Raw genomic sequence first — 11,545 nt, forward strand, 5'->3', positions numbered from 1 at the left:
GTGTTTTAAGGAGAATCTTCAAATATACACATAAACACTAGGGTTTTAATGAGTATCTTCAAATTACACATCAACACTATTTTATCAGAAGTTTCTTCTAATATACACAAATAAACCTCTAGTGTTTTGTTGTTTTAAAACAAAACACGACAACAGTTCAAACAGCTTTTTTTTTTCCTTTTTTTTTTAATCCTGGCTGCGTGCCCTCACTGTGTGCGTGAGACCGCGCGCCGCGCGAACGGCTGCTTCAGCACCGCGGACAGCGGCACTCGGCGCACACGCGCTCCTGCTCGGGGAGGAAGTTGAACAGAACCGCGCGCGCTCTTTTCCAAATCCAGTCGAACCACCAAACCTCCGTCCAGCTCCGCTTCTTACTCCTGTCTGACCTTTTCTGCTCCTTCGGATAATCTGTTGGGTTTGTTCAGTTGTTTGTTTTTATTATTGCTGTTATTTTTCCAGCCGGCCGGGAAGCAGAAGGAGCTTCATCGACTCTCCTCTCTCCCCTCCGTCCTCCTCCTGCCGGAGCGATGCCCGGGGCAGGATGTGCTCCAGCCGGAAGATCCTGTGGAGCCTGCTCCTGCTGTCCTTGGTGGAGGTGGGACTGGGTGTGGCGAGTATCGTCCTGGGAGCTGTGGGCATCAGCTGGGTCCGTGGACAACACAAACCACAGCAGGGGGACGCCTCTCCCGTGTGGAGCGGACTCTGTGTACGTCCTGGGACCTTTTCTTCTTCCTACTGCTGCTTTACGTTTGACTTTATTTTTTATTAGAGGCGATTAACCCACTTAAATCACACCAAGTCTTTCAAAACACAAATCAGACAAATGTTAATGAAGTTAATTTATTTGTAAGTTCTAATTCATTATTATTATTATCATTATTATTATTGTTATTATTGTTGTTGTTGTTGTTGTTGTGATCATTATGGAAGAGAGGTCATGACAGGATTTTTTTTTAATTCATTCTCTTGTTATGTTTAATATTTAGATGAGAATAACTGTCTTTTTTCACAAATTACCTGTGTTTCAAACTCAACAAAGCGCTGAGCTTTCAGATTGAAAATTTAAAAAGATCCTGTTGAAGGCTTCTTTCACTCATAAAACACTAATTCCGTGGCACTAATTTCCTTTTTTTAATTTACCTCAAAACCTTATGTTTAATATCCAGTTCATGAAAACTAACATGTCGAAACAGTGGCAGCTCCTTGGGTCTCTCGCTCTCTCTCTCTCTCTCTCTCTCTCTCTGGTGGGAGCTTGATTATTTAGTATTTCCATGATGTAATTTATTTCACTATTAACAATTAGTCACGTCAGATTAAAATAGATACAATTCTATTAAATTAGCACATAAAAAAGTAAGACTAAAACAAAAATTTGTAAAAATTGCGATGGAAAAGGAGCACTGTAGAGTTATCACACAAAAAAATGTGATGTACTTATTTCCATAAGGGACCATAGAATTCAGAGTAGCTGTACAAATGTGTATTTCAAAGTACATTTTAACTGCCTACTATAAACATCTTAATTACCACATATACATAAAACCAACAATAGAAAATGTATAAAACTCAACAATCACCCTTTCTGATTGCACACAAATGAAAATTTTGAAGTTTTGTGAGAAAATTCAGCCAGAACAATCAAAAAAACTACATAGCAAGCAACAACCAATACAATAAGGATGAAGGGTGCTTTCTTTTAGGTGAGGGTGTTCTACTTCACTCTTTCTGAACATTGGACTGTTGTGTTCCCATTTTACCAGAAAGACTCTGCAGGCAAGTTAAAGTTGATCATTTTAATATATCAAGATAAGGTACAGAATGTTATAATAGACTCTGGTGTAATAGACATGGCACAGGCCCCCCATCATGGTAGAGCTGAGACAATCACAAATCCTGTCGAAAATGAAGGGGTGGAGGCTTCCCCCTGGTAGAGGACAGGGACCAACTGGTGATGGTGGGATGGAGGAGGGGATGTCTTGTCAGTGATCTGTAAACAGTGAGAGGTGAGTGAGAACACTGAAGTTTTAAGGAATGCGTGCAGATCCTTCTGGTTGAGAGCCGATGATTATTGGGGAACACCTGCTTTGTTTAGAGATTCAAGCTGATGTTAATTAACTGATTCTGAGTGAGTATTTAAAGATCTGAGTCTTCGAGTAGAAATTATGCTGCGTTTCTCATTTTCACCAGGTTCTGTTTCATGGAGGGAATTGTTTAACAGGGTAACAATTGTTAATCTTGCTAACATACCACTGCAAAAGGAATAATAAAAAGGTGTGTGTGTGGGGGGGTCTTGGACTCTGTTAGTAGTATCAACTTGCTCAGTTGGTCCCAGTGCAATCTGTCAAAGTGTATGTGTGTGTGTGTGTGTGTGTGTGTGTGTGTGTGTGTGTGTGTGTGTGTGTGTGTGTGTGTGTGTGTGTGTGTGTGTGTGTGTGTGTGTGTGTGTGTGTGTGTGTGTGCAAGACTACAACAGTCAAAGAATGAGAGATACTGAGGCTGAAATGATAGTTATGAATTTCAAATGACAGTTTCAAATGACAGGGCTACAACCCTGTCAAGCCCCACTATGTGCTGCAAAAACAATACATTTTGGGAGCTCATTGTCAGATATTGTTTTAAGATTTGTGTTTTGGAGCTAAATGATGGTTTCTTTAAATTGTGCATGGGATGATTTGGCACACATCGTTTGTGCTCTTAGTATTCTGTTTCCAGCCTCACTGTCTTGGGTTTTTACTGCTGAACAAAGTAACACAGTTGAAAGTTTGACAGTTTGGGAAGCCATATATAACCCCAAAATCAGCTGAGTGCACATTACTATAGCTGAGAAAAATATGTCTGTCACTAGTTATCGCAACATGGTCTTTACAGTTGGTGCTTTCTGGCCATATGAGTCACAAAGACAAAATAGGTGTAAAAGATTCAGGACATTTTTTTTTTTTTTGGGGGGGGGGGGGGGGATAATGGTTGGATACATAAAAGTTATATTTAATAGTTGTATATGTGTATCATGTCCTCTGTGGCACATGAAAGTGTGCCCTCAGTGTCGTGTGAAATCCAATGTGAGTTTTCACTGTTACAGCTGTTTGCTGAGTCAGCAACCCCTGGACGGCATTTAAAAGTAATCTACTAAACAAAACAGTCAAACAAAAATTAACAATTTTTTTTCTTTATATATACACGAGGTCTATTAGAAAAGTATCCGACCTTATTATTTTTTTCAAAAACCATATGGATTTGAATCACGTGTGATTGCGTCAGACGAGCTAGAACCCTCGTGCGCATGCGTGGGTTTTTCCACGCCTGTCGGTTGAGTTATTCGCCTCTGAGCAGGTTTTGAGTGAGGAGTGGTCCAGCCCCCTCGTCGGATTTTCATTGTCAGGAAATGGCGGAATGATTTGGGCTTATTTTCCATCAGAATTTTTTCAGAAACTGTTAGAGACTGGCAGCTGGAAACCATTAGAAAAATTTATCTGGCTTTCGGTGAAAATGATACGGGCTTGGTAGAGAATAAGGAGTGTTACTGTCGCTTTAAGGACGGCCCACAGCGGCTGTGGGGCGCGCCGCGCTCCGAAGCCGCCATCGACAGGCTGAATAACCATTTCATTTCTAAACGGATGGCTGTCTGGATCCGTGACCATCGTGTGCCATTTCTCTGGTTATCACAAGAGCTGGACATCAACGATTTTCTGGCAGATTTCATTTTTAACAAGAGATTTTGTCATGGAAAGCCGAGCGGAGGCTTCGCACGTCACGATGGATTCGCTACTGGAGCGAGACAAAACCACCTCCGTTTTGGTCTCACAGGATGGCTTTGAGATGGCGTTCAGACAGCTGTTGGTGGTTTTTCCATCGAGTGATTATCTGAGAAATTGTGGATGTGCCTGGACATGCCAGAACATGTCCCGTGAGGCTTCATCACGGCGTTGCTGTGCGCCATGCGGCACCGCAGGCGCACCACCAGGAGCGGCGGTGCCGCATGGCGCACAGCAACGCCGTGATGAAGCCTCATGGGACATGTCCAGCTCTCCACAATTTCTCTTATACTCACTCGACTGGTAAGCACTGAAAGCCGAGATAGACATGTCCCAACTTGTCCTGTAACACTCCGAAACGGAGGTGTTCCTTTGTCTAGCTTCATCAGCGAATCGGTCGTGACGCGCGCAGCCTCCGCGCAGCTTTCCATGACAAAATCTCTTGTTAAAAGTGAAATCTGCCAGAAAATGGCTGATGTCCAGCTCTTGTGATAACCAGAGAAAGAGCACACGACGGTCTTGTATCCACAGAGCCATCAGCTTAGAAATGATCCAGTGGTTTGTGCCGCGTCGTCGCAGCTCTGAGCGCGGCGCACCGACCGTCCTTAAAGCAGTCCTGAAAGCTGTAGTAAAAGTCCTTATTCTCTGTGAAGCCCGTAAAATTTTCACCGAAAGCCAGATTAATTTTTTGAATGGTTTCCAGGTGCCAGTCTCTAACAGCTTCTGAAAAAATTCTGATGGAAAAAAAAAGTCCTTTTCATTCCGCCATTTCCAGACAATGAAAATCCGACGAGGGGGCGGGACCACTCCAAGGCGTGCTCACAGGCGAATGACGTCACCGACGTCATATGTATATATACATATGTATATATATATATACACACACACACACATATACATACACACACGAGGTCTGTTATAAAAGTATCGGACCTTTTTATTTTTTCAAAAACCTGATGGATTTGAATCACGTGTGCTTGCATGAGCCAACCTTGAACCTTCGTGCGCATGCGTGATTTTTTTCATGCCTGTCGGCTGCGTCATTTGCTTGTAAGCAGCGTTTGTGTGAGGATGGGTGGAGTCTCTCGTCATTTTTTCTTTGCAAGGAAATGGCGGAACGAATGGAGCAGCGCGACTGCATCACATTTTGCCAGAAACTGTGCGACAACCAGGTGGAAACCATTTGGATTATTCAGACGGCTTTCGGTGGCTTTTCAGTCGTGTAACTATCCGAGAAATTGTGGACGAGCTGGGCATGTCACAACATGTCCTGTGAGACTTCAACACGGAGGAGCTTTTGCTGCGCCATCAGCTTCGTGCCGATGAATTTCGCTGCAACTCTTTTCATGGCAAAATCTTCTGTCACAGTGGAATGTGCTGAAAAAGTGCTGATGTCCACCTCTTCCACAATTTCTCGGATAGTCACACGACGGTCCCACATCACCACAGCATTCTCTTTGGAAATGATCTGGTCATTTCTGCATGTTGATGGCCGCCCGAAGCATGGCGCACTCTCCACCGTTGTGCGGCCGTCTTTAAACTGGTTGTACCGCTCCTTAATCTGTGTGATGCCCATAGCATTGTCACCGAAAGCCGTATGAATAATCCGAATGGTTTCCACCTGGCTGTCTCCCAGTTTCTGGCAAAATTTGATGCAGTCGCGCTGCTCCAGTCATTCCGTCATTTCCTTGCAAAGAAAAAACAACGAGAGACTCCACCCATCCTCAGTGTCAATAGTGATGCTGAATGACTATTTAAACTGTAATTTTCTGCATATAAAATAATAAATTTAACCAAAAGTAATCACACGCATTGCACACATTTGGATAATGATACTGGTTAGTTTCAGTATACATTTATTAACCTGCACCAAGTACAATTTTTATCTCATTTTTTTTTAATTTGCATGATGACATATTTTAAAGAAATAACTGTGAAATACTATTATAATAAGAAGAACCCATTAAATATTAATGATCCACATCCAGATGTAGATTCAGGAGTTTATTCATTCATTCATCCATTCATTCAATACAAGGATCGGCTCTGTTATGTGCTCGATTAAGTGCTACTGTAGTTGATAAACCCTATGCACACATATGCACATAAAATTTTATAGTTAACCAAGAAAAAAAATCATAAAGCAGTTTTCATAAACAAAAGTTACAAAGTGATACGCAATCAAAATAAATAAATAAGCAACACTGGAAATGTAACAAAAGTGAATGGAAATAATAAGTGAAGGCAAAATTAAAACAACACAGGTCTCAGATCACTGCTGTGTGCAACTCGAAACATCGCTCAGTCTGAATCACTGACTTCCAGGACAGTATTTATTGGACATGTTTAGTGGAAGAAACCAACATGTGAATAGCAGAACAGAAATAATACAGTCAGTCAGTCTTTCTGCCATCAGAACAGAGAAGAAAGTACGTGCTGGAACCTTTCGATTGCTTTTCTCTATGACCAAATAAAAGTGTAAGGATGTTTCGGGGGAATATTCAGGTGTTGTTCTCTCTCATTCCAGTTTCTGGTCTGTGGGATGTGTGGAGTGCTGTGTGCCAGGAAGAGGACGGGTCTCATTGTAAGTACTTGCATAAATTAGCATAGTGGTTTCCACACTTTTCCATAAAGTGCATAAACCCACTTAATCAATATTTCATTAGTAGCCCAATGTTGCTAACCATAGATGGAGGGTTGATAATCAATCATAGCACCCCCCAAAACCATGTTACTGCATTAACTAATTATTGAACTTTCAATTTCAATTAATGAACTCTTATTATTAAAGTGTTACCACTGACATTATGAAGTGCAACAGTGTGACCACGAGTATTATTGCTGAACAAATTAAAAATTATATAATTTGTTGTTTAAAAAAATTCATGGTAAACCAGTAATTTGATTTTGACTGATGTTTTATGGGGTTTTGTTTGTTTGTTTGTTTGTTTTTTAAATGAATTAATTTTGTTGAAGCTTTTTGGTCCGGTGTCGTCGACCGAACGGTCCCTCTAAAAATCAATCCGCCCTGCCTTCATTGCGCAAGCATCATTAGCCACGGTTCACGGATTATCACCTTGTTTCTGCTTCAAATTGCACTCCAGTCATCACCTATCTCAGTAACAGATAAAGCTTTTGTACAACAATCATTTCCACATAAATTCAGCATTATTTCATCATAAAAGACGGATGAAGCGATCAGAGCGCCGCAGCTAAAGGAGCTGCTAGCTGATGCAGTCACTGTGTGTCGGCCTTGTTTCTGCTTAAAATGGTTAATAATGCCATTAATCCATTTGATTGCTTTCTGTCTGTCTCAGACATGCTGCTGTGGTCTGAAATGACGCATGCGCAGTGAAGCAAGGCGGATCGATTTTTAGGGGGTGGGGGAACCGTTCGGTCTGCGACAGATCACAGCAAACACTGACAACGTGTTTTCTTTTTGAGGCTGTGGAATTGATACATTATCACAAACAATCAGCTACATTCACGCAGAATATGTGTCAGAACTTTTCATAAACACCAACATATCCATCTCATGCACATACTGTACCACATCGCTTCCGACCTGTTGTGAAATGACCGATTTTTGTTGATCCATAGGGACGGACTCTATCTATGAAGCAAGATGCATCTGTGTGTGTGTGTGTGTGTGTGTGTCTCGCATATTTCTCTGAGCAGATCGGCCTCAGCTTTTGGATATGGCTTGTGCATGGCACGATGATGTGCATCCTTTATTATGAAAATTTTGGGGATTCATTTTCAAAACCTTAACCACAAGGCGCAATGTTGTCATGCACCAGCGTCGACAAAGATCGTCAACAAAGACGGGTCACTCTCTGCCTTAATCAGATTTCTGTCCCTACACGTTCACAGGGGACAGACAGAAGAAATAAATTAAAGAAATAAATAATACACAAACACTCAGAGATATGCAAGCCACAGACACACAGACAGACAGACAGACGCCGCTTGCTTTATTATCACAAGGTGGAACGTTCTCATGCGCCAGCATCGACAAAGATCATCAACAAAGCTCCCACTTTTCTATAGGACTACACAGTTCCGACGGGCACTGCACTAGTCTTCCTAATATGAAGACAGACTGTGTAACAATCACGTCTCTGTTCAGAACATTTGGCTTTGCAGTCAACTGTAAAAGTCGTACTAAATATCTGACAATACTGTGTCACTAAACATCTCATCAGAATGCTTTCTGGAGGTTTTGCTCGTTATACATCAGGAATATTGCCAATGGAAGTTTTCAAGTGCAGATGGTCTAACTGTGTCAATCATTTAAAGGTGTGCGACGCCCCCCTCCAGTCATGCAGTTTGTTCTGAAAAAGACATCTGAGGAAACCAAAGCAGACAAGCGATCACATCTTTTCTTTTTTTCTATCACTCTGTCCATCTTTTCAGTCACTGTCTCTCTCTGAGCCCTTGTGTTTCTCCACATCTCTATGCCCTCCTCTTTCTCTCTCTCCGCCTCTCTCTTGTGTGGAGAGGGTAACAATAGATCAATGTCAGCACAATCTACTGTAACAGAGACACCCCTCAACCTTTCCTTCTCTCCTTCTCACCGTATCCATCCTCACCCCTTGTCCCTGTCTCGTCTCTCACTTCATGCTTTACCCTTCGTGTCACTATCATCTTTCCATCTACCTTCTCATCACTGTGTTAAATCCCATCCCAGCCTTCATTTCGTTGCTTGAACTCGCTCCATCTTCCACTACTCAGCTCCTTCCGTGCTTTCATTTTCTCCTCCTGTCTGCCTGTGGCATAGAGATTACATTAGGCTGGTTTGGCTCCGGACTCCTGGCAGCAGTTTTCCACACTTCCCCGGATAATCGCTGAAACTGTAGACACCCCTTTCCATGTGAGGGCATCTGCTCTGGGACCAGAAAAAGAGAACCAGCACTTTACATGTGCATAAACAATCAGCGTGGGGTGAAATAAGCCATCAGTGTAAACACAATACTCTAGAATTTATGTATTGTGAGATGAAAATGACAGAAGCCCACATCATTTTTCCATTTTCACACTGTTTGGAAAACAGTTTTCCATTTAATGACTGAGCAAAACTGCAGCCACTCAACAACCTTTCACAAAAATGGACAATCAACACATGCACATGCTGAGGGAGTGATGTAAGCCTATTTTCAAGGAGAGCAATATTACTGGATGAGACAGTGTGCTATGCAGCGAGCCAGTTTTCTAATAGGAAATGAGATTTGTTTTTATGCAGCAAAACATTCATCCCCAGAGCTGTCATCTCAACCGGCAGAACATGCAGATTGAAGCTCTGTAATAGGTTGTATATCTCTAGTCTCATCACAGCTTGTCAGTTTATTTGCAGTTTTCTAGACTGGGTATCAGTTCTTCATAGTGAGATTTGCCACAAGGGACATACACATCTCATCTAGCATGGGAAGCCTTTGTAATCCCAAGAAGAACCTGGAGGAAATTCCTCGGGAAAGGGAAGCTAACCCAACACTGATGGATGGAAGGATGGATGGATGGATACTAACATGAACTATTCCCTTTCTTTGTTCCTGTGTGCGGCAGATGATCTTGTTTTCGGCGTGTTGCATATGCGGTCTGATTGGTGGGATCCTCAACTTCCAGTTTGTCCGTGCACTGAACAAACGGCCAGACTCCATGAATTCTATACATCTGGCTGCAATGACTCTTGCCTGTCTAGGTAATATAAATACATAAATAAAAATGAACTAGAATGCAATTAAACAAAATATTCATATTTATTATATGGCTACAACAATACCCACGCTGCGATTGGCTGATTTCTCATTTCATTTCATTTATTTATTTATTTGAAACAGGGACAGTGCACAATATACATTATCCTTAAATAGGAGAGATGCATTATGCCAGGACTACATTACATGCATTATGCCAGGCATTATGCCATTATGCCATTATGCCAGGACTACAGGTGGAAATTAGCACACGTGCTAATTTCCACCTGTAGTCCCTAGACAGGCTGATGAAAAACAATTAAAAAGAGGAAATTTACATTACATTAAATTTTTAAAATTAGAGACACTGTGTCCAAAGCACATGACATTAGATCACACGTGTGCTACAACCTGGCATGACCCGAGAGCAACCAATTTTTAACCAGTCCTGAAAAAGTGTAAACGTTTGTACAAGAAATAAGTTCAGTTGGTAACATATTCCACTGGCGCATGGCCACACAAGAGAACGCTGAGTTCCCAAAAGTTGTTCTATGTCTGGGAATCCTGCACTCACCTCGACCCATCGACCGAGTGGCTCGAGATGTTATTTCCGAGTTCAAGGATATGAAATTTTTTAATGGCGGAGCAGCAGTGCCATGAATGAATGATTCTAGTCTGATATTTTCCCATATCAGACCTTTACCATGACAATCAGTCCAGATTGCGTATAAGATTGGCAACTTTGTTTACAATTTTCATGGCGCGAAATAAAAAAAAAAGGCGAACAAGGAAATTATGAGCGATGAAGACCATTCTCCGAGCGAATTTTATTACACTGAGGAGTTTGAACTGGAGGAATTAACAACAAATGAGCTCGAAGTGGACATGCAACATGAAGACCAACAAGATGAAAACACAGCTCTGAACAGCCATATAATAAACTAATTATTAACCTCACTTGCTCTGTTAATTAATATGAGTACAACACGAGTGCTCTTTGAAACCTTGTTATCGATCAGTGCTGAAAATGACGCTAAACCTTCATATCAAATTACATTTGTTTTTTTCCACTTTTGACCATTAAACTGATAAAAACTCAGTGGGGTAAGGAGTTGGGCTAATAATATGTAGACCTCAGTTCCATTCTTAGGCACACCATCTGTCTGTGTCGTTCGAGAAAACACTTCCTCTGCACTGTCCCAGTCCACTAAGCTGTAAATGGGTAAAAACTTTGGCTTGCAAGGTATCCTGTATTGGACTGGAGTCCTGTCTCAGAGAAGTCACAAACTCTCATCCACATCACATTGTCCAATCCACGGATAAACACTGGCAACAATGAGCCTCACACCCTATAGCACTTAACTCTAGTTTTTCTTTAATCTCTCACAAAATCTGTCATTCTTGGTTGTCATAAAAAGTTTTAATTACTGAAGATAGCTAAAGATGAGGACACATCCGTCGTTTCTTGAGATATTTTACCTCTTCCGGTCTTGTTCAGGCATCTCCTCCTGCACCTTATCCACATGGCTGACCTGTCGCTTGGCGAGTTCCGAGCAACAAAGGATGTTCCTGGAGAGGGAGCACTCACTGCACCATTCGCACGAGATGACCGAAAAGGTAAAACGATCAAATACCAACAGTACCAACGCTAGAAGTAATTGCAATATTGCTCATGTGTGTGCTTGTGTGTGTCACTGACAGGACATCCTGGACAGCTCCAGCAATGGTATTCCTCAGATAGCATACAATGGACACACTGCTGCATCACCGTGACAACCAAAGGCAGATTTGTGCGGAAAATTGAACATTTTGAAAATTGCTTGCTGTTAACACAAACGGCATGTATCAATTTGCATATCCTGTGGCACACAGTCCTCACTGTGGAGAAAAAAAACCCTTAGCTGTTTTACCTTGGAATCCCTCAAGGCAACAGGGCATTCCAAAGGCAAGACTGAGATATTTGTGCAGCTGAATAATTATGCAAACATTTTTTTCAACCTTCTTAGATCAACTCAAACCAAAGGTAGGATCAAAAACTGCCATGTGGGTGATAACCCAAGTGACAAACATATGCGTGACATCGCTGGGCCTGAGAACTAA

At 41.8% G+C, this 11,545-nt stretch overlaps 1 protein-coding gene across 1 annotated transcript; it reads left to right on the forward strand.

The window, feature by feature from the left end:
• The first annotated feature begins 488 nt into the window (after positions 1 to 488).
• LOC117502019 (transmembrane protein 196) lies at positions 489 to 11,223 on the forward strand. Its single transcript, XM_034161001.1, has 5 exons — positions 489 to 706; positions 6,280 to 6,336; positions 9,315 to 9,450; positions 10,944 to 11,062; positions 11,147 to 11,223. Exons 1-5 carry the CDS (start codon positions 542 to 544, stop codon positions 11,216 to 11,218), a joined length of 549 nt encoding a protein of 182 aa, XP_034016892.1. The 5' UTR covers positions 489 to 541; the 3' UTR covers positions 11,219 to 11,223.
• Positions 11,224 to 11,545: the final 322 nt, after the last annotated feature.

This window comes from Thalassophryne amazonica, chromosome 20 (genome assembly GCF_902500255.1).
Source record: "Thalassophryne amazonica chromosome 20, fThaAma1.1, whole genome shotgun sequence".
Classification (NCBI taxonomy): domain Eukaryota; kingdom Metazoa; phylum Chordata; class Actinopteri; order Batrachoidiformes; family Batrachoididae; genus Thalassophryne; species Thalassophryne amazonica.

What these genes read in the sequence shown, in the direction of transcription:
- LOC117502019 (XM_034161001.1), top strand. Translation starts at nt 542, where the DNA reads ATGTGCTCCAGCCGGAAGATCCTGTGGAGCCTGCTCCTGCTGTCCTTG. An exon ending in GGAAGAGGACGGGTCTCATT is followed by an intron (nt 6,337 to 9,314) that starts GTAAGTACTTGC and finishes TGTGTGCGGCAG; the next exon opens with ATGATCTTGTTTTCGGCGTG. An exon ending in CGCACGAGATGACCGAAAAG is followed by an intron (nt 11,063 to 11,146) that starts GTAAAACGATCA and finishes TGTCACTGACAG; the next exon opens with GACATCCTGGACAGCTCCAG.